The 24,341-nt window shown below is 36.5% G+C and overlaps 1 protein-coding gene across 7 annotated transcripts in view; it reads right to left on the bottom strand.

The window, feature by feature from the left end:
* Fsd1l (fibronectin type III and SPRY domain containing 1 like) overlaps nt 1–24,341 on the bottom strand; it is a 70,540-nt gene that overhangs the window by 9,766 nt on the left and 36,433 nt on the right. For 5 of the 7 annotated variants that reach the window (XM_090330371.1, XM_090330370.1, XM_090330373.1 and 2 more), the window contains 6 exons: nt 22,375–22,584; nt 20,538–20,636; nt 15,204–15,333; nt 7,785–7,885; nt 6,915–7,166; nt 646–734 (listed from right to left, as the gene is read on the bottom strand). In XM_090330371.1, the coding sequence (XP_090186497.1) occupies nt 646–734; nt 6,915–7,166; nt 7,785–7,885; nt 15,204–15,333; nt 20,538–20,636; nt 22,375–22,584 (881 nt within the window). The remainder of the gene's footprint in view (nt 1–645; nt 735–6,914; nt 7,167–7,784; nt 7,886–15,203; nt 15,334–20,537; nt 20,637–22,374; nt 22,585–24,341) is intronic. The other 2 variants (XM_090330372.1, XM_090330374.1) reach the window with 1 other exon arrangement.

Genomic DNA, 24,341 nt, shown 5'->3' with positions numbered 1-24,341 from the left:
GGGGCCAGAGTTTGGCCTAGTGGTTATTCCGTTTTTTGTTGCTGCTGTTGTTTGTTTGTTTGGTCGTGAGGCTTGAACTCTGGGCCTGGGCACTGTTCCTGAATTCTTCAGCTCAAGGCTAGTGCTCTATCACTTGAGCCACAGTGCCACTTCGGTTTTCTGGTGGCTAATTGTAGATAAGAGTCTCTTGGACTTTTGTGCCCAGGCTGGCTTTGAACCACGATCCTCAGATCTCAGCCTGCTGAGTAGGTAGAATTACAGGTGTGAGCCACCGGCACCTGGCTGTAACTGTGGTTATACTTCAAAGAAAGTAACTAGGGGAATAAAAGTGGGCACAAAGACATTTAAGGTTCTATTAAAGCTCCATTTCTCATTGTAGGTATTAGAAAAGAAAGTGCAGTCCTTAGAAAAGTCATGCTTTTATGACTTAACTGCCTTTACGTATTAATACTTGCTTCAGTAAAACATACCAAAAATACAACATATATAAAATAAAAAGAAAGCACAGATTTTGGAGATTGTGGCTTGGGGACAGGAAGATGAATATGGAAAAAAAAGTCATACATTTTGCTTTCCAAAATAGTAAAGTATCAGTTACTCTTCTTAAAGTTATCAAACCAAATAAAATATAAATTAGGTACTAACCATGAAACCAGGTAGGACTGGCTGAGTAAATTTTGTTTTAAAGGAATACAGCAACTGTTTTGAGTTTGCATCATAGAAAGAAAGCTGACCTAAAAGAAAAGAAAAATTAGCTAATTTATTGTAGAAAATTTATAACATCCAATTAAGCCCAATACACAATCCTACTAAGAATCATATAAACCATATTTTGACATTTATTGACATTCTTCAACCTATACAAAAGGACTTAACAGTTCTTACTTGAAAATCAATAAACATGCTAAAGGAAAAGCCCAAATCCAATTGTCTTCTCCAGTTTTTCAAGGTTTCTGGAAGAACTCCATAATCTATCTACTCTACATATTTATGTATGAACTATTTGTTTTACAATTACTTAACTACAGGTTTCATCAGCCTAGTAAAAGTCAAGGTTTCCTCTTCCTTTTTATTTTTGTCTATCCAAATGTTTTTACCTTCTAAGGTTTGTTTACTTCCACTATTGTGTGTCTTCTAACTACTTCAGAGCTCATGCTCTGAAACCACAGGATAGTTATCTTTGTGTCAGCTTTTTTTTTTTCCCCCCCAGTTCTGGGCCTTGAACTCAGGGCCTGAGTATTGTCCTTGGGCTATCTCAAGGCTAGAGCTTTACCACTTGAGGCACAGCACCACTTCCAGCTTTTTTGAGGACTCAAACGCTAGTAGTCTTCATGCATGCTAGGTAACCACTCTACCACTAGGCCAAACTCCCAGCACCATCAGCTTTTTAATTTCAAAAATCTACTCTAGTCTGTCTTTTAACAGTATCATTTCCTAAAATAATTCTATTCTGACCTTGGAATTGTCCAACCTATAACCTTCCTTACAATTCCTATAACCTTCCTTAAAATTATGGTCACTTGAAACTCTTGACTATTCTAATCTGAATTCCCTGAAGAAACCTGTTCATACCGGCCTCCCCATTGTAAATGTAGCTCTTTATCCAGAATTCTTTTCTCTATATACTGCACTCTTATCAAAGCAACAACCAGCACAAAGAATCTAGTATCTATGCATATTATTAAAGCACTGAAGACTTATTTTATATGTATGTATTTATATAGATATACAGATATAGAACTTCAAAAAGTAAGTAACCTATGTGTGATCACAAAGTAAACTGTAAACTGTAGAGCAGTAATGCTTATATATCACTTTATGATGCTGTCACAAATAGCTTCAGGTCTACTTCTGAGTTCAAGCATTGAATTTCAAAGTGATTGCGAAGCATGGCAATGGTTGGTTATACTACTGACCACCAAGGCTCTATGCTCCCTATCCTACTAACATTGTCATCCTCTTATACAGGCAGGAACTTCAAAATCATCTTTAACTTTTGTTTATGACCCCCCCAATACATATTTAGCTACTAAATCTTGTGAATTCTACTTTCACATGAACAGAACCATTCCTTTTGACTCCCTAGTGCTCAGATCCTTGCTAACAATCACCCAAAAGCACACGCAATGTAAGTTTAATAGTTAATAAAATAGAATGGTCCTTCTCCAAAGACTGCCTCCTAAAAAGGCTGGTAATCCTAGCTACTCAAGAAGCTGAGATCTCCTGAGGATCATGGTTCAAAGCCAGCCTAGACAGGACACTCTGTGAGACCCCTATCTCCAATTAACTACCAGATAACCTGAAGTGCCATTGTGGTGAAAAGTGCCAGAACAGTGCCCAGGCCCAGAGTTCAAGCCCAATGACTGACAAAAAAAAAAAAAAAGGCTATGCTATCTCTTCCTCCACCCCACTCACTTTTAACTTTTGCTCAGCTTTCTTGATAAAGGCTGGAGTGGGGTTCCAACTTGAGCCAAGTCTCCAGTACCAGCTTTTTGCTGGATTGGAGATGAGGATTTCTTGGTTTTGTTTGCTTCAAACAAAATTCTCTGATTAAGGCCTCCTGAGTGGCTAGGAATGCAGGCATATGCTACTGGTACCTGGATACTCTCTATTTTAAAAACTGGATTACCATAATGTTTATGGTTTTCTAAAATGTACAGAACCACCTCTCTACCATGGAAGATGAGTATACTAGCATGTTTCAAGGCACAAAGAATATCATCCTTTTCTACATATTATCTTTGCTATTTTCTTTGTGCTCTAGGCTATCATTTCTCCTTTTTCTCTTTGTGGAATCAAGAGTATGGGAAAGGAAGGGGGAGAGAAAGTGGGAGAAAAACATGGCAAGGGGTAACACTGTTCAAGAAGTAAAATGTACTCAGTACCTGATGAATGTAACTGCAATCCCTTTGTACATTACCCCAACAATAAAATTAAATTTAAAAAGTAAAAGAGTATGGGAAAAGAAAGAAGAAAATTAGCAATTACTCTCTTGGTAGTCAAAAAAGAAAAAGAGAATTTGTCAATAAACTGGTGATTTATATTGATGAAAATAGTTTACCTAAATCGAAGTGAGTAAATGAAACACGTGCCAAAAGTGATGTATCAATATTAAAAATAAATTCAAGTCAAAAACTGTTTTTTTTCTTTTTTGTTTCAGTGACTACACTGACATTAAGTTGTAGTTTCTAGAATTATTTGGTACTTAAGATGACAAACTGTGAATTATTAGCTTCAAGGGTCAACTTAGAAACATCTATGGAAAATATTTTTGTTCCTTCAACATTTTACGATCCTCAAAATTGCTAATGGTTAAGTCATTTAAGAGGTAATGTTTATTAAATAATTCAAAAAGCTTACAGAATTTTTTAAAAGAAAGTATCAATTAGTTTTTAGATTATTTGAACAGGCTACATTGAAAACGTTAAAATGTTAAAAAAACATATAATATTATTTTCTTGAATCATAAATAGTAACTTAGGAAACTAAGCTTTCTGTTCAAAGAAAAGGCAATCTGATGGAACTGTACAAAAAGAGGTCTAACAGATCAAGTGGCTACAAGAGCAATTCAGGTAGAAGGTATTTAATAGTGCAGTAAAAACTACTTGAGGGCTGGGAATGTGGCTTAATGGTAGAGTGTTCACCTAGCAGGCATGAAATGCTAGGTTCGTTTCCTCAATACCACATAAACAGAAAAAGGTGGAAGTGGGTGCTCTGGCGCAAATGGTAGAGTGCTAGCCTTGAGCAAAAGAAGCTGAGGAACAGTGCCCAGACTCTGAGGTTCAAACCCTTCTGGCAAACACACAAAAAAAACCTACTAGAAACAATGTTGCAAAGTCACTGCTCTTATGACAATCAGAAAAGGTTTGTGTTCTAAGAGCCAATCTTTAAGAAATGCATTGGCCTAAATGACCATAAGAGATTTTAAGTGTTTAGAATAATTCAATTATAAGAGAAACTGTTAAGAACAAAATATGTATAGTCCATAAGAAAGACTAAGAAAGGAAATCTAAGTAGGTTTTTTTTGTTGTTTGTTTTTTGCCAGCCATGGGCTTGAGCTCAGGGCCTGAGCACTGTCCTTGGACTTTCTCAAGGCTAGAGCTCTACCACTTGAGCCTCGGCACCATTTCTGGCTTTTTTCTATGTATGTGGTACCAAGGAATCAAACTCGGGTCTTCGTGCATGCTAGTCAAGCACTCTACCACTAGGCCAAACTCCCAGTCCCCAAGTAGTTTTTAACAGGAAAATGTATCATGTGAATGTGGATTAGGGACCATAATTTTGTGCTTATTCCAATGGCAAAACTTAAGAGCAACCTTCTCAAGTTATAGGGAAATAAGTGAATCCCTTTTAGAAAAACTTCACCAAGAACTACCCAATAAGTTGCCTTCTAAGACAGTAAGTTTCATATGAAAAAGTCTGCCTCCAGTATAGTAGTGATCCCTCCTGGCCACAACCCCACCAGCATCTGTTGTTATTAGATTTCTTGATCATGACCATTCTAACTGGAGTGACGTAGAATCTCAAACTTTTGATTTGCATTTCTTGTATGGGCAGAGAGGTTGAGCATTTCTTCATATATCCATAGGCCATTTTTATTTCCTCTTCAGAGAAGTCTCTAAGTCTCTAGCCCATCTTTTAATGGGATGTTTGTTTCTATACTGTTGATGGGAGTGTAAACTCATTCACCCACTCTGGAAAGCGGTATAGTGATTCCATAAAAGACTGAACATAGAACTTCGCTGTGACCCAGCAATCCCACTCCTTAGCATTTACCCAAATGTCCAGAAACAAGGCATACTAAAGCTACTAGCACAACGATGTTCATTGCAGCATTATTTACCATAGCTAAGATATGGAACCAACCCAGATGCCCCTCGGCAGATGACTGGATCAAGAAGATGTGGTTTTTATACACAATGGAATTCTATATGTCATCAGAAAGAATGACATTGCCCCATTCGTAGTGAAATGGAAAGACTTAGAAAAAAATCATATTAAGTGATGTAAGCCAGACCCAAAGGAGTATAGGCTCCATGGTTTCCCTCATTTGTAACAATTAGTATATAACTCGGATCTCCTAGCAGAGGATCACAATAACTCAAAACCTATGTACAAAGATAAACCTCTTGTGATTGCTGTTCTTTTGGTTTTTTTGCCAGTCCTATGCTTGAGCTCAGGGCCTGAGCACAGTCCTTGGGCTTTTTCAAAGCTACAGCTCTACTTGAGTGACAGCACAATTTCCGGCTTTTTTCCTTGTATGTGCTACCAAGGAATTGAACCTGGGTCTTCATGCATGCTTAGGCAAGCACTCTACCGCTATGCTAAACTCCGGGCCCCATGACTGTTGTTCTTAATGTACTATTTCTTTTCTCTTTTTTCCCCTTAGGGTTAATCTCATGTAGTTACTGTATCTGACTTTGTTACTTGGTATACTGTATATACGTTTGTTTGTTTATTTGAAATAGGGAAGGGAAAGGGGAAAAACAAGATGATTGGGAGGGGTTGGGGTAGAGAAATGGAGACAAAAACATGAGAAGGGTATCAATGTGAAAGAAGTAATGCACTCACTAACTAACAAATGTAACTGTAACCCCTCTCTCTTATACATTACCCCAACAATAAAATAAAATAAAATAAAATATTTTTAAGTAAAATGAGCTCTAGCTTATAGAAACAAGAGGTCTATCTTTGTGATTATTGTTCTTCATGTACTATGTGAAGTTATTTCTTTTCTCTTTTTTTTCCACTTATGATTAATCTCATGTGGTTACTGTATCTAACTTTGTTACCTAATATACTGTATATATACTTATTTGTTTATTTGAAATAGAGAAGAGAAGGGGGAAAATAAGATGATTGGGAGGTGGAGGGGGGAGGGAAAGGAGGGTAAAAACACAAGAAGGGTATTAAGGTTCAAGAAGTAATGTACTCATTATCTGATGAATGTTACTGTAACCCCTCTATACATTATCCCTACAATAAAATACAAAAAAAAAGTCTGCCTCCAGTATTTCATGCATGTAATCCTAGCTACTCATCATGAGGTTGAAATTTAGAGGAATGCAGTTTGAAGCCAGTTTGAGCAGCAAGTGGAAAACACTTCTTCCCCACCCTCCACCCCCGACCCCGCCACTTGCAAAAAATAAAACAGCAAAAAGCAGGGATGGAGATATGGTTCTAATAGTAATGTGTCAGCAGCATGTGCCTACTGAATTTGACAACTAAGAAAGGCAGTGAGTTCAAACCCGAGTACCACACACACACACACACACACACACACACACACACACACACAAGTTCTTCCAATATGTAAGCGGAAATTATCTGCAACGATAGCAATTTAACCATTTTATTCAGGTGGCAGTAGCAATCCTAGCCACTCAAGAGGCTGAGATCCAAGGATCACAGTTTGGAGCCAGCCTGGGCAGGAAAGTCTGGAGACTCTTTTCTGTAATTAACACCCCTAGCATTGAGCGAAAAAGTCCAGAGACCTGTCCAGACCCATAATTTCAAGCCCACCACTTCCCCTCCAAACAAAAAGAATTTAAAATAGTTTAGCAGGTAGTCTGGGCCAATTGTTAAGGTCTATTTCCAGTTAAAAATATGATTTCACCATTCTTTACAGGTAGGTAATAATATATAATTAGAAAGGCATTAAAACAGAAGAAATCTTAGTATCCCAAAAACTAAAATTAGCAAAATCAGCCAGACTTGGTGTATAATTGGGTCCTTTTCTAGGGCTTCAAGCAGATAGCACATGTCCTTCCACTCACTTCTACAACTGAAATTACACCGGTGATCAGCGCCTACTTAGACTAGATGTCCTTATATAGTCCTAAAGAAAGTTTTATATAAATTAACTATGAAAAGCACTGAAATGTGATGTTTAATGAGAAAATAAGTAAACTTACCCCCATCAAAATCACAAAATACACCTATTTTCTCGGGAACAGAAACATCCAAAGCTTTGACTTTATTATTATGTTTTGCTGCAAACGTGTTTTGGAGCCAGTTGTTGACATGGATACACCAACTGGTATTTGTCTTTCCCAGCTGATCAAACTTTCCCAAAGTTTTGTATGCTACTCCCACACTGTAGGATTTGCAATCTTTCTGCGCCTTGACTTCCCAATAATGCTGTCCACTCTCAATAGCAGTGTCCCCTACAAAAGATTAGAAAAAAGATTTGATTTGCTTTGGCCTATCAGTCGTAAAAACATTTACATATCACTTATTCTACAAATAGCATAAAACCTTTAGTTCAACTACATTTCCAATTTAATTATTTTATTTTACTTATTTAACCAGTAAGACAAATTTCTATATATTAAATCAAAGCTGACTTCACAGTCGATCTTCCTGTTTAAGCTTCTGAAATGCTTACATTATAGGTGTCTGTCACCATGCCTGGCTAATTCAACTACTCCTATGAAAGTGATCACATTAACACATACATCGACACTAAACACAAAGGACTTACTATAATTTTACATTTTATTTCTTCTGACTGGAAAATGCTTCAGAACTTATTTTCCTATTCTATTAAGGGTTATACAATACATATATGAGGCATCAGTGTGTGAGCTGAGATAGCTTTAAAAAGTATGAATAAATCAATCATAAAAAAACTCCAACATTATTGGGCTTCAATTTGGAGCAAGTTTTGCAAAGGTCATTCAATACACAGGCAGCCATTCTAGTTCCAAATTCCTAGAAAACCCACCAGTATGACTGTGATAGTTTTAATATGAGGTCCTAAACAACATTATGTTTTATCCTACCTAAAACTGTGTATGATTCCCCAGTGAAACGGTCTCTGCTGCCTCTTACTGAGGGCGGCCTGGAACCTATGGATGTTCGTTTGGGAGATGGAGTACCACTTCTATGTAAACAGGAAGAAAAAGAAAAACAAGTTATTTCTTTGTTGGCAATGTTCATAAACTAAAATTACAAACAGAAGAAAAAAATCCCAGGAAATTTTTCTAATTATGTTGCAAAAAATGGCATTATTTGATCTGAATTATTATTAGAAAGGTGTCAACTGTAAACACTCAAATGTAAAAGGCAAAGCAGGATGAAACCACATCATGCAGATAAAGCAAATTTATACAAAGAACACACAGTTAAAATAAGGAACAATGGCAAAAGCAGACTTGCAAAGGAGAAAAAACATTAAGGAAGGCTTGGTGGTATACCTTAGAATTAAATTTCAGAAAGGCTAAGGCAAACTAGATTTCTCATAATTATAACTAGTAATTTTATTATTGTCCTGGATCTTTCTTCTTGAAAAGAGAAACAGCAATTGTCCATATTCACGCAAAGGAGCTTATCAAGTATTACAAAGCATGTGTACTATTTGAAAGGTAAAGAGTACATCACTTTTACAATTTTTTTTGCCAGTCCTGGGCCTTGAACTCAGAGACTGTACATTGTACTTGGGCTTTCTCAAGGCTAGAGCTCTACCACTTGAGCCACAGTACCATTTCCAGCTTTTTCTATGTATATGGTACCGAGGAATCAAACCTAGGTCTTTGCTCCTGCTAGGCAAGCACTCTGCCAATGGCCAAACTCCCGACCCACAATTTTTTTCAATTGGTAAAAGGGACAATATTAAGCTTTTCACTACAAGGAAAGTGAAGATTTTTAAAAATAACATTTTAAATATATTGAATTACTGCATTTAAATACCAATAAAATATTTAAGATTATCCCACAATTTCCATTTATTTTGGAAATGCTTATGTATATTTGACCACTAATTAGAAATAATACTTGTCAAATATAGTTGCACTGGACTTGTTTTTCCTCTGAAAAGGTCAGTTCAATAGATATTAATAATCTATCAACTAATACTAGAAAAATTCCAGAAAGAGGCAAAAGATAATATTTAAAATTACTTCATATGATTCTATTGCTTCTTCTACATTATTTAAATGTTGTCTTGCTGCCATGCAGATTTAGTAGACAGTTTCAAAAAAACAAATTCAAGGATTGCTTAGGCTCCACTTTTAGTGAATGGTATCAAGTCATTATAATTCTATAATGATATAGTATGCAATTACATGATGTAGTTTAGCTTTTTCCAAGGATATCGAAAGTCCTTTTTGCAAAAGTTTTTTTTTTAATCATTTCAAATATTAGGTAACTAAGGATTCCACTTGAACATATAGTATAAGCAAAGGTAAGTAAGGATAAGCAGATTAAAATTTCTGTGCTCAAAACAAAATTTAATGAAGGAAAAAACGGAAGTATTTCTGAGAGGTTTTCCAAAATAAGGGATAAAAATAAGTAAAAATGAAGAAAATGTATGTTCATTGTTTTGAATATTTTAAAGAGTTATGTCAGATTTGGTTATAAGCTTTTCTAAGCTACACAATATACAATATTCATATGGGTCACCAAGTAGTAAGTAAGTAAAATTCTATAGTCAACTTCATGACAATTCAAAAGAAAAAGTAAAACAAAATTCTACATTACAATTTTTAAACTGCATAAGCTTATTAAGAATTTTAATAACCTGATCAAAAGTAGTCTGCATAGTTTATCTTGAACTGAGTTTGTCTCTCAAAAAAAGAATAAACCATGTGCCAATGGCTCACACCTATAATCCTAGCTATGCAAGAGGCTAAAATCTGAGGATTATGGTTCAAAGCCAGTACTGGCAGGAAAATCCATGGAACTCAACTACACTTAACCACCAAAAAACTGGAAGTAGAGGTGTGGCTCAAGTTGTGGAGTGCCAGTTAAGGGACAACACTAAGGCCTTGAGTTCAAGCACGTCCACCCAAAAGAAGTAAATGTAGTTTTGTTTCATTGGCCTGGTAGTCTGAGGGTAGACACGGCATTTGAAACTAGTATTTTCAAAACATGCCCCAAACTAAGGGGAATCTACAGAGATCAGAGACTTCTACAGGATCCTACCCAACTCTGAGTCCTTTCTTTCACTCTTTTTAGATTGGACTTCTGAAAATATTTCATTTGAAAGAATCATTCTGTTGCTTAAATAAGAGAAATGTGAATCCAATCCTGATAGCTCATGCCTGTAATCTTAGCTACTTAAAAAGCTAAGATCTGGGCTGGGAGTTTGGCCTAGTGGTAGAGTGCTTGCCTAGCATGCCCAAAGACCCGGGTTTGATTCCTTGGTACCACATACTTAGAAAAAAAGCCGGAAGTGGTGCGGAGGCTCAAGTGGTAGAGTTCTAGCCTTGAGAAAAAGCCAAGGACAGTGCTCAGGCCCTGAGTTTAAGCCCAGGACTGGCAAAAAAAAAAAAAAAAGCTAAGATCTGAAGACTATGGTTCAAAAAACTCTAGTAGACTCTTGTTTGAAATTCATCACAAAATCTAGAAGTGGAGCTGTGGCTCAAGTGCTAGAGTACTAGCCTTGATCACAAAAGCTCAGGAATAGCATCCAGCCCCTGAGTTCAAGCCCCAGGACTGGCACCAAAAGAAAAAAAAAAGTGTGAAGAATATATTAAATGCAGTATTGGGAAGATTGAAAAGGGATGCTGAGCCATATTTCTAAATTGGAAAAACATAATGCTTTAGGATTTTTAAAATAAATATAAAAACACTGACTGTTCTCTTCTTCTGTCCGTGGGCTCATTTGTGAATTTGGAAGAAAGAGAGTTTGAAAAACAAATGTATCCTAGGTAATTTTGAACAATAAAAAGCCAAAGAAAGTCATACAACATAAATCAATAGCAAAGTTTAATTGGTATCTTTTCAAAATATGCTAAGAGCTCATATGAAAGCCACAAAAACATTTTTTAAAAGAAAAAGTGTGTAACTTACCAGTAGTAAAAAAATAAAGGGAAGCATGAAGAAAAGGAAAACAGTTGTAACTATTGAGAACAGCAATTCAGTTTCAAAGAAAAGGAACTCTTCCATTGCAGCTTCCACAGTTCCAACTTCAAGTATATTTTTGCAATGACAACTAGTACCATATGTAAAACATTGTCTTCTCCCACCTGCTTCTCTTAACAATACTTTGTCCACTTAACTATCTTAATTCAGTCTTTGCCACCTCAAATTTTCCCTCTTCTCTCTCTCCTTCCCCTGCCCCACTCTTGTCTCTGTCTCTTTCCCTCTTCTACTTCTCCCCCTTTCTCTCTTCCCTACTCCCTCTCATGCTGGTCCTGGGGCTTAAACTCAGGATCTGGGCACTGTCACTGCGCTTTTTTTGTGGTTAATTGGAGATAACAGACTTTCCTCCCTAGAGTGACTTCAGCTATATCCTCAGATTTCAGCCACTCCTGTAGCTAGGATTACAAACCATTTCTTTACTACCTACTTCTCACCTTGTTCATTAGTACAGAGTAAACCTACCACTGACTCCTGTATTTTTTTTTTTTTGTGGGTCATGGGGCTTGACCCATGGGCCTGGGCACTGTCTGAGCTCTTCAGCTCAAGGCTACCACCCTACCCTTGAGCCACAGCCCCACTTCCCATTTTCTAGTGACTAATTGGAGATAAGAGTCTCACAGTCTTTAGTGTCCGTGCTGGCTTTGAACTACGATCCTTAGATCTCAGCATCCTGAATAGCTAGAATTACAGGCGTGAGCCACTGCATCCAGCTGATTCTTTTATTTTAAACTCATGTCTTTAATACTGCTCACAATCCACTTGGCTTAGCTTCTGAGATTGCTGATTTGAGTCTCAATCTGCCTTCCAAGACTTTTAATCCCTAACAAGCACAATATAACTATGTGTATCAGTCTTCTTCATACTTATAATCAGTATCCTTCTTCGTGTACCCTTTAATTAAAATACCATACATCCTCCCCACTTCAGGAAGGTCTGCTGATTCTGGTGGTTCACGACTATAAACTTACCTACTAGGAGCACTGGGCACTGAACAACTGCAGATCCTTGCACAGCAAGTTAATAAGACCCAAGCTTTGCTGGCTACAGCTGTCATCCCAAAATGACTAGGAAGAGGATGGAGCAAAGGCAAGGATGGGAAGAAAGTCTATGAGCCTCGGTATCCATGGAGGAAGCTGGACCTAGTGGTTATGTACTTGTGATTGCAGAAATGACCACAAAGTAGGCATGCGTTCTATCTTAAAAATAACCACTGAAAAACAGGGCAGGAAACATGACTCAGCAGTAAGGTGTCCTGCCTAGTTAGTGCTAAACCTGACTTTAAACCAATCCAGTGACATTAAAGAAAAAAAAAAAAGGCCTTCCAGCTGGGTGCCATTAGCTAATGCCTATAGTCCTAGCTACTAAAGAGGCTGAGAGTTGAGGATGACATGGTTCAAAGCCATCCAGGAAAGGAAAGTCAGTGAGACTTTTACCTCTGATTAACTACCAAAAAAGCCAGAAGTAGAGCTGTGGCTCAAGTGGTACAGTACTATGAGCACAAAAGCTCAAGGTCAGCACCAGGATCCTTAGTTCAAGCACCAGGACCAACACACACACACACACACACACCCCTTCCACATTTTGCCACACACTACATAACTCATCTGAGGAGTCTCCTCCCAGGCCAAAATCTTTTGCATGCCACCAGAAACAATTACAAAGGCTTTAAGTAGCAAGCTTTGGGGGAGGTTAGAGAAGTTGGCCTTAGCAGCTTTCAGTTGGCTGACATGAGATTGACTTGCTTATACCAGACGTAGGGCACCCATAGTACTCCAGAGTGTTTAGAGAGAGCTGAGCTCTAGCCCTCTCCCCAACTGTACTCAGGCATATCTTCATTCCTGCCCTAGTTATCTTAAATCAGAAGGCCCTTTTGGGAAGGAAACTTAAGATGTCTTCATGGAAACCTCATTAAGGGGCATAGGTATTAGAAATACTTTTCTCCACTGTATCTTAATGCTTCTCCACTTCCCAGCTCTTGGGTTCTTTTGTTTAGAGATTTTGGCAATGAGAAAAATTCTCTGTGTGCTATCTGGCTGGAAAAAAAGGAACACTGGTGGTAGTAAGCAAATCCTTTCCTTTGTGGTTATTGAATCACAGTACATTAGTAAAAGCTTGATTACAAATACTAAGTTGAGGCACTGTTCTAACTACCTCAATGCCTAATAGCTCTGGACATCTCTTTTCCTTTGAACTCTCATTGACACCATTACACCTAATGTCTACCATGCATTATAGTTAAATTGTGTACATCTCACCTACATAGTGAGAGCGAGTTTCTTGAAGGCAAGGGCAATAATTATCCCTATAAACTCCATAGAATCTAGCACATACTCTACAGTGAATAAATATTTAGACAAAGGCCGAATATGAAGATTGAGCATCTCTAATCCAGAAATCTAAGAAACACTGAAAACTTTGTCAACTGACACAAGGCTTCATCTGACCTCATGTGATAAGTCATACTGAAAATATAGGATCACTAAAAATACTATCTAAAATTGTCTTCAGGATATGCATAAATTTCTTATGAAGAAAAAGGATTTTAAGTTCGGATTTTGATCCTACTCTCAGGATATTTCATTACATATTTGCAAGTGTTCTAAAACCTGAAAAAAAAAACTGAGACCCTTCAGGGTACCATTTAACCTGTACGACATCTACAAGTAGTCTACTTTTAAAACACCTTTAACAGGAAGAAAAAGAGAAAGAAACACTATAACCTGAAATGCTAAATAAGTCTAAAACTTTCTGAGCAATCAAATTAAAAACTTCATAGACTATTAAGTGTATCACAATCTATAACACTCTATGAAATCACTTTTATCAATAGTAACTGAAAAGAGAAGATAACCACTGAAATGTCAACATATTCTAGCTGGATGTATTTCAATGTGCATATGGTTGCTTGTGCACCATGATTTGCCTTTCTGGCACTGTCCTAATAATTTCAGCAAGGGCCATATTTTTATAATCTTGATGCATTTGAAGCCACATTCATTTTATAGTTATAGAACACTGAACCTGCCTCATGTCAAAATTTATGTAAAAAGTTATGACACATATAAAAACCATAATGTTAGCTATATACTGAATATAGTATCACAAGAAAATGCCAGGAAAAAGCAGGAAAAAAATCAGGTAAGGGAAAATAATTCAAAAAAGACTTCATAAGCAAAGCTGGTTTTGTTATCATACACAATACAAATAATAGCACACTACAATGCTGTAAATTCATAACATAAGCTACCAAAACAGACAGTCTACACACAGCAATATTTAGCTTACAAAGGCTGCTGCAATGGCTTCTGCTTGTTGGTTAAGAAAAACTGAACGTTATTCAGCCAAGCTAGGTATACTAAGTCCTAGAACTACAGACATAAATCATCACCTTGTATGTTTCTTCAGTGAAGTAACATGGGCACTGTCAGATAAAAATAGGTAACTGTTAAGAGGCTGCTTAACAACTTAAACTAAACACCTCATAATAGAATATCAAAAGGCTGCTGAGGCTTTTAAAAAAATTATTATTCATCATTGTAATCCATCTTCAGTTTGAACAAAAATTTACTCTGTGAGAAAAGTCTCCAAAACTTGCCTGAGTATAAGTTTTGTTACAAATAATAAAAGGCCCTTCAGCCCATCTCTTGATTTCATTAAGTTGCTCACTGGGGCAAAACTCGGTAGGTGAAATGCTAGAAGTTGTCATTTGGTATGAACCACCTTCAGGTAAGAGACGTCATGACCTATGAGTGAAAGATTCAGAACTTCCAGCAGTTCTAGCTGCTGTGTACATATCTTAGAGACATCAAATGGTGAAATGAAAGTGTGTGAGATAAGAAAAGAAACTAAGAAAAAAGAAATGAGCCGAACGCGGTGGCTCAAGCCTGTAATCCTAGCTACTCAAGAGGCTGAGATCTGAGGATCGAGATTAAAGCCAGCCAGGGCACTCAAGTCCATGAGACTCTTATCTCCAACTAACCCATAGAAAAACGGAAGTGATGCTATGGCTCAAGGTGTAGGGCAGTAGCCTTGAGGTGAAGAGCTCAGGGACAGCACCCAGGCCCAGAGTTCAAGCCCTACAACTGACCAAAAAAGGGAAAAGAAAAGAAGAAATGAAATGACAAGTGTAAAATCAATTTCTATATTCTTCACTTTGGAATTTACTAAAATATCATAAATCACAATGGCATGCAGAATATGAATTTAAATATGTTAATGTCAAATGACAATCTATATACACATTTGTCCATATGTACAGTAGGAATTGCAATGTTATTGCTAGAGAAAAACTACTGTACAAGAATTGTTCATATAACAAATTTAATGAACTAGCTTACCTGCCCTTGTTTTCTTTTCCTTTAATTTTACTTTCTTGTCCTTTGCCTCCAGTAGGATCCCATTCTACACAGGTGTCTTCAACTTTCAGGTTCAAATGGGATGATGAGTTATCCAAACTGAAGTTAAGTGCTGTCCAAAACAATATATTTTTTTCAAGATTAATCTTTACTTAAAGCCACATATGAAGTGAATGCTCTGTATTGATAGAAAACACTCTGCCCAGGTCCTCAGCGATGGATTCTTTAATATGTATTTTTATTGTAATTAATAAAAGGGTTACATTATATTCACCAGAGAGAAGGTACATTACTTCACAAATATTGATAGCCTTTCTCATGTCATGGTCCCCATTTCCCTCCCCCCTCCCCCTGCTCATCTTGATTTTCCCCCTTCCCTCTCCTATTTCAAATAGCCAATTAAGCATATATCAATTATATCAGATAACAAGGTGAAATATTGTAACAATATGAGATATTTTTAATATCCACTTTCTGGAGCACACCTATCATAGACAGGCAGGCATACAAACACACACACACACACACACACACACACACACACACACACAAAGTTGAAACCCAAAGTTTCAGTCATGTAACACAGTTATCAATTCATTTACTCATGTTAATTATAAAAGCTCAATTTTAGTATTTATACATCAAAAGAATATTCCTTTGCCATATCCTACTCCACTTAAGGATATTAGCTGGTAATGCAAACTGTGAAGTATGCATCATCAAACAACAAAATAAACATGCAGAGAACCTAATGTTTATTAGGTGAACCAAGAATCCTTTTATCTGTCACTATTTCTGTAAAAAGCACTTCAGTTTCCACAATCTATTGGAGCTATTGTTCATTGTCTTGATTTATGAAACAACATTCTGGATACAAATGTACTGAGTCCACAGTTTCTACTAAATGTCATACAAATAAGTTAGTTTTCAAAACCTGTCTCTAAACAGAACTACACTTAGAGAAAGAAGAAATGATTTTTCAAGCAAAAATGTAAATAAAATTCCTCGATAAACAGGTTACTAAAAAGTCAGTGTAAAAACAGATACCTTGCAATTCCAAAATAAGGAGCTTTAAGAAAATAGCAAACCAGGGCCAGGAGTTTGGCCTAGTGGTAGAGTGCTTGCCTAGCATTCCTCGGTACATAGAAAAAAGCCGGAAGTGGTGCTGAGGCTCAAGTGGTAGAGGTCTAGCCTTGAGAAAGTCCAAGGACAGGGCTCATGCCCTGAGCTCAAGCCCAAGACTGGCAAAAACAAACAAACAAACAAACAAACAAACTGGAAGTGGGGCTGTGGTTCAAGGAGTACCCTAAGAGCTGAAGAACTCAGGGACAGTGCAATGCCCAGGCTCCATGATTGACAAAAAAAAGAAAATAGCAAACCTCTATATATCAGTTATTGGTTAGTGCATGTGAAGTTCTCTAGCATAAAGTCCTTCAAGATATAATATCTAAAATTTCTTCTGTGTTCAACTAAGATTTTGGGGAGTTTTTTTTACTAATTGCAGATTGTTCTCAAGAGCCTAGAACTAAGGTTTTCAAGCCTATAATAAAAGTTGACACAGAACACAGAAACAAAGTTATATTTCCAATCTCAATCTAGAGACAGTGATCAATTTAACATGCTTAACTTTATTTTCTTCATCAGAATATCTAATCTACTTGTCATTAAAGATGACTCTAGTGATTAAGTACAGAGCTCCATATAAACATTAGAAGGCTAAGATCTGAAGGCTTTTTGTTTGATGCCACATTGGGCAGAAAAAATCCATATGATTTCATCTTTAAAATCCATGGAACATTCCTCAATACAATAAAGGCTGCATATGACAAACCCACATTATACTTAATGGTGAAAACAAGACCATTTCCACTAAAATCAGGAATGAGACAAGGATGTTCACTTTTTCCACTCCTTATTGCCAGAACAATAAGGCAAGAGACAAACACAAAGATGATCCCTCTTTGCAGATGACATGATCTGATATTTAAGGAACCCCGTAGACTTACCCAAGTTACTTGAGCTGAGCCAAAACTCTGGCAAAGAGCAGGGTATAAAATTAACCCACAAGAATCACTAGCTTTTCTGTATGCCAATAATGAGAAGACTGAGGCTGAAATCAGGAAAGCAATTCTTTTTGTAATAGCCTCAAAAAATACCTAGGAATTAACTTAATCAAAGAGGTGAGGGACCCCTCTGATGAAAATTTTGAAAACCTGACAAAAGACATTAAAGCAGATTTAAGGAAATAGAAAAACCTCTCATGCTCCTATATTGGAGGATTAACATCGTGAAAATGGCAATAATGCCAAAAGCTATCTACAAGTTAAATGCAATACACATCAATATCACAACAACATTCTTTAATGAAAAGAAGAAGCAATTCAAAAATTCATGTATACTAACAAAAGACCCTGAATAGTAAAAACCATCATTAGCAGGAAAAACAGTGCTGAAGGAATATAATACCAAACCTTATACTCTATTATAAAGCTATAGTTATTAAAAAAAAAAAAGCTTAGAACTGGTACATGGACAGGCCTGAGGACCAGAGGAATAGAATTGGAGATTCAGAAATGATCCCACAGAACTATGGCCACCTAATCTTGGTAAAGTTGCTGAAATCATCTGATGGAAGACAGACAGCCTCTTCAACAAATGGTACTGAAGAATTGGCTATACATGTGTAGAAAACTGACGGTATATCCTTAATTTATCACCCTGCACCAGAATCAACTCTAAATGGATCAAAGACCATAAGGTAGAGCAGATACTCTGAAAATATTATAGGAAGGGATAGGAGATACTCTAGGGCTCTTGGGCACAAGTTAAAACCTTCTAAATAAAGATCCAGAGGCATAACTAATCAGAGAAAGGCTGGATAAATGGGAGTAAAGCTTCTGCATGGCAAAGGACATAGCTAGCAAGATAAACAGAAGTCCACAGGTTAGAAGAAGGACTTCACTAGCTATACAACAGACAAGGGCCTCATCTCAAAAATTAAGGGCTCAAAAAATTAAGCCCCCAGTAACAAATCCTCAAAGAAACAACCATCCCATTAATAAATGGACTAAAATTAAAATGATACTTCTCTGGAGAGGTAATAAGAATATAAAATAGACACATGAAGAAATGTTCAACACTTCTGGCCCTAAAAGAAATGTAAATCAAAACTACATTGAGGGGCCAGGAGTTTGGCCTAGTGGTAGAGTGCTTGCCTAGCATGCACTAAGACCCGGGTTCAATTCCTTGGTACCACATATATAGAAAAAAGCCAGAAGTGGTGCTGAGGCTCAAGTAGTAGAGCTCTAGCCTTGAGAAAGTACAAGGACAGTGCTCAGGCCCTGAGCTCAAGCCCAGAACTGGCAAAAAAGAAAAAACAAAAAACAAAAAACCTACATTGAGACCTTCTACCTAACTCCAGTTAGAATGGCAATTATCAAGAAAATACAGATGCTGGTGGGGATGTGGCCAAAAGAGAACACTACTACATGGCTGGTGGGAATGTGAGCTTGTTCAGCCACTCTGGAAAGCATTATGGAGGTTCTTCAAAGAACAAAACATAGCACTCCCCTATGATGCAGCAATTCCACTCCTGGGCATTTACCCAAATGATCACAAACAAGGCCACACTAAAGCTACCAGCACAATTATGTTCACTGCAGCACTGATTACCATAGCTTAGATACAGAACCAACCCAGATGGCCCTCAGTAGATGAATGGATCAAGAAAATGTGGTATATATACACACGGGAATTCTATGCTTCCATCAGAAAGAATGACACTGTCCTATTTGTAAGGCACTAGAAAGACTTGAAAAAAAATCATATTAAGTGAAGTAAGCCAGATTCAGAGAAATATAGCTCCATGATTTCCCTCATTTGTAATAATAAATATATGTCTAGGATGATCATAGCAGAGGATCACAATAGCTCAACAGTACATGTGACCATACAAAATGGTTACTGTATCTGACTTTGTTACTTGGTATATTGTATATCTTTATTTGTTTATTTAAAATAGAGAAGGGAAGGAGGGAAAACAAGATGATGGGGGGCGGGGAAATGGGGACAAAACCATGAGAAAGTGTATACCAATGTGCAAGAAGTAATGCACCTACACTACCTGGTGAATGTAACTGTAACCCGTCTATACATTACCCTGACAATAAAAAAATAATAAAATTATAATAATCTAAATGATCTCCAAGATACGGAAACAAAAGTCTTTCTTTTTCATACACTGTGTGAAGTTCTTTCTTCTTTTCCTTGGTTTATCCCCTGTTGTCACTACTTATGATTTTGGTAACCTGTGTCTTGTATATATGTTTATCTGATTGGGGAAGAGAAGGAGAATCACAAAATGATGAGACAAAAGACAAAGGATGAACCAATGCAACAGTGATACTCACAAGACACTATGTTGGAAATGAATTTTACAACTTGGGGGAAGGGAATCCAGGGGAAGGAAAGTGGGAGAAAATGAGGGGAGTTAACACTGTTCTACATATGAAATATACTCATTACCTTACTTATGTAACTGTAACTCCTCTATACCTCACACCTTTGCAATAAAATATTTTATCTCAGGGCCAAAAGTGTGGCCTAGTGATAGGGGGCTTGCATAACATGCATGAAGCCCTTGGTTTGATTCCTCAGTATCACATACAAAGAAAAAGCCAGAGTGATGCTGCAGCTTAAGTGGTAGGGTAATAGTCTTGAAAAAGCTCAAGGACAGGGTCCAGGCTCTGAGTTCAAGCCCCAGGACAAGCAAAAAAACAAAAAAAAAAAAGAAAAGATTTTATCTCCAAAATAATACGTTGATCAGGAAGCATAGTTCATGTGAGCAAACTTAGCCAAGTAAGCACAAAACCCCCTGAGAAAAACAAGTAATAAACCCTATCAATGGTAAATAATAACAAGATGATTCAGGGAATCACAGGACTAGACCATATTAAATAGGTACTTCTTCATTATTATTCAAAAGGTATTCTCTGAATAAACTGAGCAGATCTCAGCAATGCTTATGTATTTTACACAAGCCTAAAATCTGTAAACTAAGCATCCAGAAGAAAAGGAAATAGTACTATTTTAAGTTATTTTACCTATATAAATATACTCATAAAGGAAATTCTAAAGAGAACAACTGCTATAGTCCTATTTTCCTTGCCTTGTAATTTGTATTATTAGGAAAAGTCAGAGCTAGAGTAGTAGAGGAGATAGGAAAGAAATTAAACCATACAAGAAATGTTTCTTGTCACAAAATCTGGAATGATTTCAAATTTCCTTTTATGACATGTAAACAACTACTGCTCTTACCTTTGGTCTCTAGGGTCACTGGGTCAGAATAGTCTCCAGCTACAGCCTTGTTACAAGCTCGCACTCTGAAATTCATGTACTTTGAATCAAATTTTAAGCCTAAAATAATGAAATTGTTTTCAGACATGAAAAGTAAAAGCTTCTATCCTCAAAACTATGACTATGAATATTAACCGTTTTCCTCAGGTGAAGTAGCTCTGTTTTGGAAAGAGTATAAATTTATGTTAAATGGATAATGCTTAAAATAAAGAGGTATAAGGATTTACCTAAAATTTTCTAAGAAAAAGTCCAATTGATTAATTCTGTTAACCCAATGATTTTTAAAAGGTATCCTTTCCAGTGCTCATTGAAAGTAATTTACCATTTAAAAAGAGATCACAATTTACAATAACATATTCATCAACTCTGGGAAATAGAAACTTTAAGGAATCTGTATATTTATATAACATTTTTATGTGAAAAATGAATTATAAATAGGAAGTGAAACAGGAATTAATAAAAACTGAAGTTGTCTATATTAAAATTTCAGTCCAAAATTACTAGCTATGAGATTCTAAACAATGTGACTGGCACTTTTCTACACAAAAATAGAAATGATAAAATGAATTCTAGTGTACTTTATATAAAGCACACTAGAAGTAATGCCATCTCCTGATAAACAGTTTACTTGACTATGATAATAGTGTTACTGAGTGTTACTACAATGTGTACCTAGGCACTAGATGTCTGGGAAATATCTGGTCATTTCAAATATTCTGAGATACTTTTTTAAAGCCTTTGAAAAAACACAAAAGAAGTGACAGCTCTATTTCTAGTATCATCATTTCCTAACAATAAAAGCAATAGTAGTTAAATAGTGCCAGTGAAATGTGGGGTATTAAGTATATCTAAAACTTTAATAGTATTTTTTCTCAGTCTGAAAACCGAAATGAAAATTAGTATTCCAAAACATTGTTTCCAGTACATAATTCCACATTTACTTTATACACATTCGGTTTTAAAAGGCTGCACGTTTGCAGGTAACTGTATTTGAAGAAAAACATTTCCATAATATCTGGAAAGTCAGTGTTGCTTAAAAGACCTTAATACTTTTATTAGGAATTTTGGCTGGGAGTTTGGCCTAGTGGTAGAGTGCCTGCCTAGCATGCACGAAGATCGGGATTCAATTCCTCGGTACCACGTACACTGGAAATGGTGCTGTGGTTCAAGTGGTAGAGCTCTAGCCTTGAGAAAGCCCAAGGACAGTACTCAGGCCCTGAGTTCAAGCCTCAGGACTGGCAAAAAAAAAAAAAAAAGAAATTTATTCTTAGCCAGTGTGGTGGCTCATGCCTGTCATTTTAGCTACTCAGGAGGCTGAGATCTAAGGATCAATGTTCAAAGCCAGCTTGGGCCCAAAAGGACCTGAGACTCTTATCTCCAATTAACCTCTAGAAAACTGGAAGTGGGGCTTGTCTCAAGAGTAGGGTGGTAGCCTTGAGCGGAAGAACTCAGGGACAGTGCCCAGGCAGAGTTCAAGACCCATGACCCACAAAAAAAAAAAAAGGATTTTATTCTTAAAAGTAAAACACAGCCAAACACTGGTGGCTCATACCTGTAATACTACCTACTCAAGAGGCTGAGATATGAGGACTCTAGTTTAAAGCAAGTCTGAAAGTAAACTCCATGAGACTCTTTAACCACAAACAAAAGCTGTGGTTCAGTGGTAGAGTGCATTAAGCGCAAAAGCTCAGGGATAATCAGGGATAATGTTCAGGCCCAGAGTTCAGGCCCTAGCTAACAAACTAATTTCATAATTACACTTTCTAAGAATTAGATTTCTGAAATGCTGCCATTTTACCTGATAATGTATATTCAGTGCCTTTAATATGATCGACCATCTCCCAACATCGTTCATCCTTCACACGTGGAAGTCCATCAAAATTAGTTTTCCGATACTCCAGTATGAAATGGTCAATTTTATTATCTTCTTCTGGCATTCTCCAAACTACTGTTACAGCATTGTCAGCCACCAAACAATCTACTGGGTCTATCTCTGGAGCTTTGGGGACTGCAAGAGAAGAAAAGAAGTGGGCTCTCATTCTTCATGTACTAGAACACATGTAATCAAGAATATCTTTGTCATCCAACCTTTACTTTTGATACTGCTTTTCAACTACTCAAAAGTGAATCAGGTTATGAGAAAGGAAATCCTATAAATGCAAAACATGTTCAAGGCATATTTTATTAATGAACTACTAAAATTCATGTTTCAAAGTTTTTCATCAATTCTCTTAAGTTTATTAAATGTTTAGATGACAAAAAGTAAACTTTAGAACTTAGGCTCAATGGTTTCCCTCATTCGTCATAATCAGTAGAAACCTTGGGCTCTACTAGCAGAGATCTGCAAGAGAGCAAAATCTTGATATATAAGGCCATACAGTATGAAGCTAATTGAAAGGACCTCTAGGATATTGAAACAAAAGCCATATAACGAATGATTGTTGTCCTTAATGTACTATGTTGTCTCTCATCTCCTTTGCTGTCTCTTGGTTATCTCATATTGTTATCTCACTTTGTTATCTGATATATTGAATTTATTTGTATTTGGTTATTTGAAATTTGATAGGGAAGGGGGGAAAACCAAGACAGGTGGGGGGGGGGTTGGGGGGAGGGTAATGGGTACCAAGACATGTGAAAGGGTATCAATGTATGTGAATTAATGCACCTTCTATCTGGCAAATATCATGTAACCCTTTTACTAATTACAATAAAAAATTTAAAAAAAAGTAAACTTTAAACACATAAACATCAAAAATGACTTCTTACTTCTGAACAGAATGTATGTATGTATGCATTTATGTATGTATGTATATGCATGCATGTATTCTCTGGTAGTACTGGAGTTTGAATTCAGGAGCTCACTCATACTTGCTAGCCAGGTAATTTACTTCTTGAGCCATGCCTCATATTTTTGGTTGGTCTATTATTTGAAAGTTATAGTATATAAATTGAATTATTACTGACAGAACAGATTATTTTTAGCACAATGATTAAAATAATTGAAAAATAAAATGAAATAGTATTTTCAGAGTATTTTAAAATGTTGTTTATCTGGGCTGATTATCAGATACAGATAAAAGAACAATAGCCTGGTAATCAGACATAAAAATAAAGTTAGAAAGAAACATTGAATTCTATTGTTCTCTGTAGCATAAGAAAAGGATACATTTAACAATAATTTATCATGTATTTCAAAATATAAGATTCGGAATGTTCTCACAATAAATGATAAGCATTCAAAGTGGCACATACACTGATTATCCTTATTTGATCATTATACGTTGTATGATGCATCAAAATATCATTGTAACTCATGAATATGATTATTGTGTCCACTAATTTTTTTAATTAAAAACTTTTAAGAATTGTAATTTCTTGGGGCCAGGAATTTGGCCTAGTGGTAAAGTGCTTGCCTAGCATGCACGAAGACCAGCGTTCAATTCTTTGGTACCACACATAAAAAAAAGCCAAACGTAGTGCTGTGGCTTAAGTGGTACAGCACTAGCCTTGAAAAGGCCGAAAGACAGTGCTCACGCCCTGAGTTCAAGCCTCAGGACTGGAAAAAAAAAAGAATTGTAATTTCTCAACACTCAACTCCTTAAGAGCAGAAGCAACCTTTCAGATCTCATCTATTTATTTCTTCATAGTGGCTACTTATTTTTATCCTCTACAATATCTGAACACCACCTAAATTACAATAATAAAATTATATAAAAAATGAAAATATAAAAATATTTTGTTACTGACTAGTATATATAAGTACAT

This window comes from Megascapheus bottae, chromosome 3 (assembly GCF_031878675.1).
Source record: "Megascapheus bottae isolate mThoBot1 chromosome 3, mThoBot2.hap1, whole genome shotgun sequence".
NCBI classification, from domain to species: Eukaryota; Metazoa; Chordata; class Mammalia; order Rodentia; family Geomyidae; genus Megascapheus; species Megascapheus bottae.
This window is presented reverse-complemented; position numbering and strand designations above follow the sequence as displayed.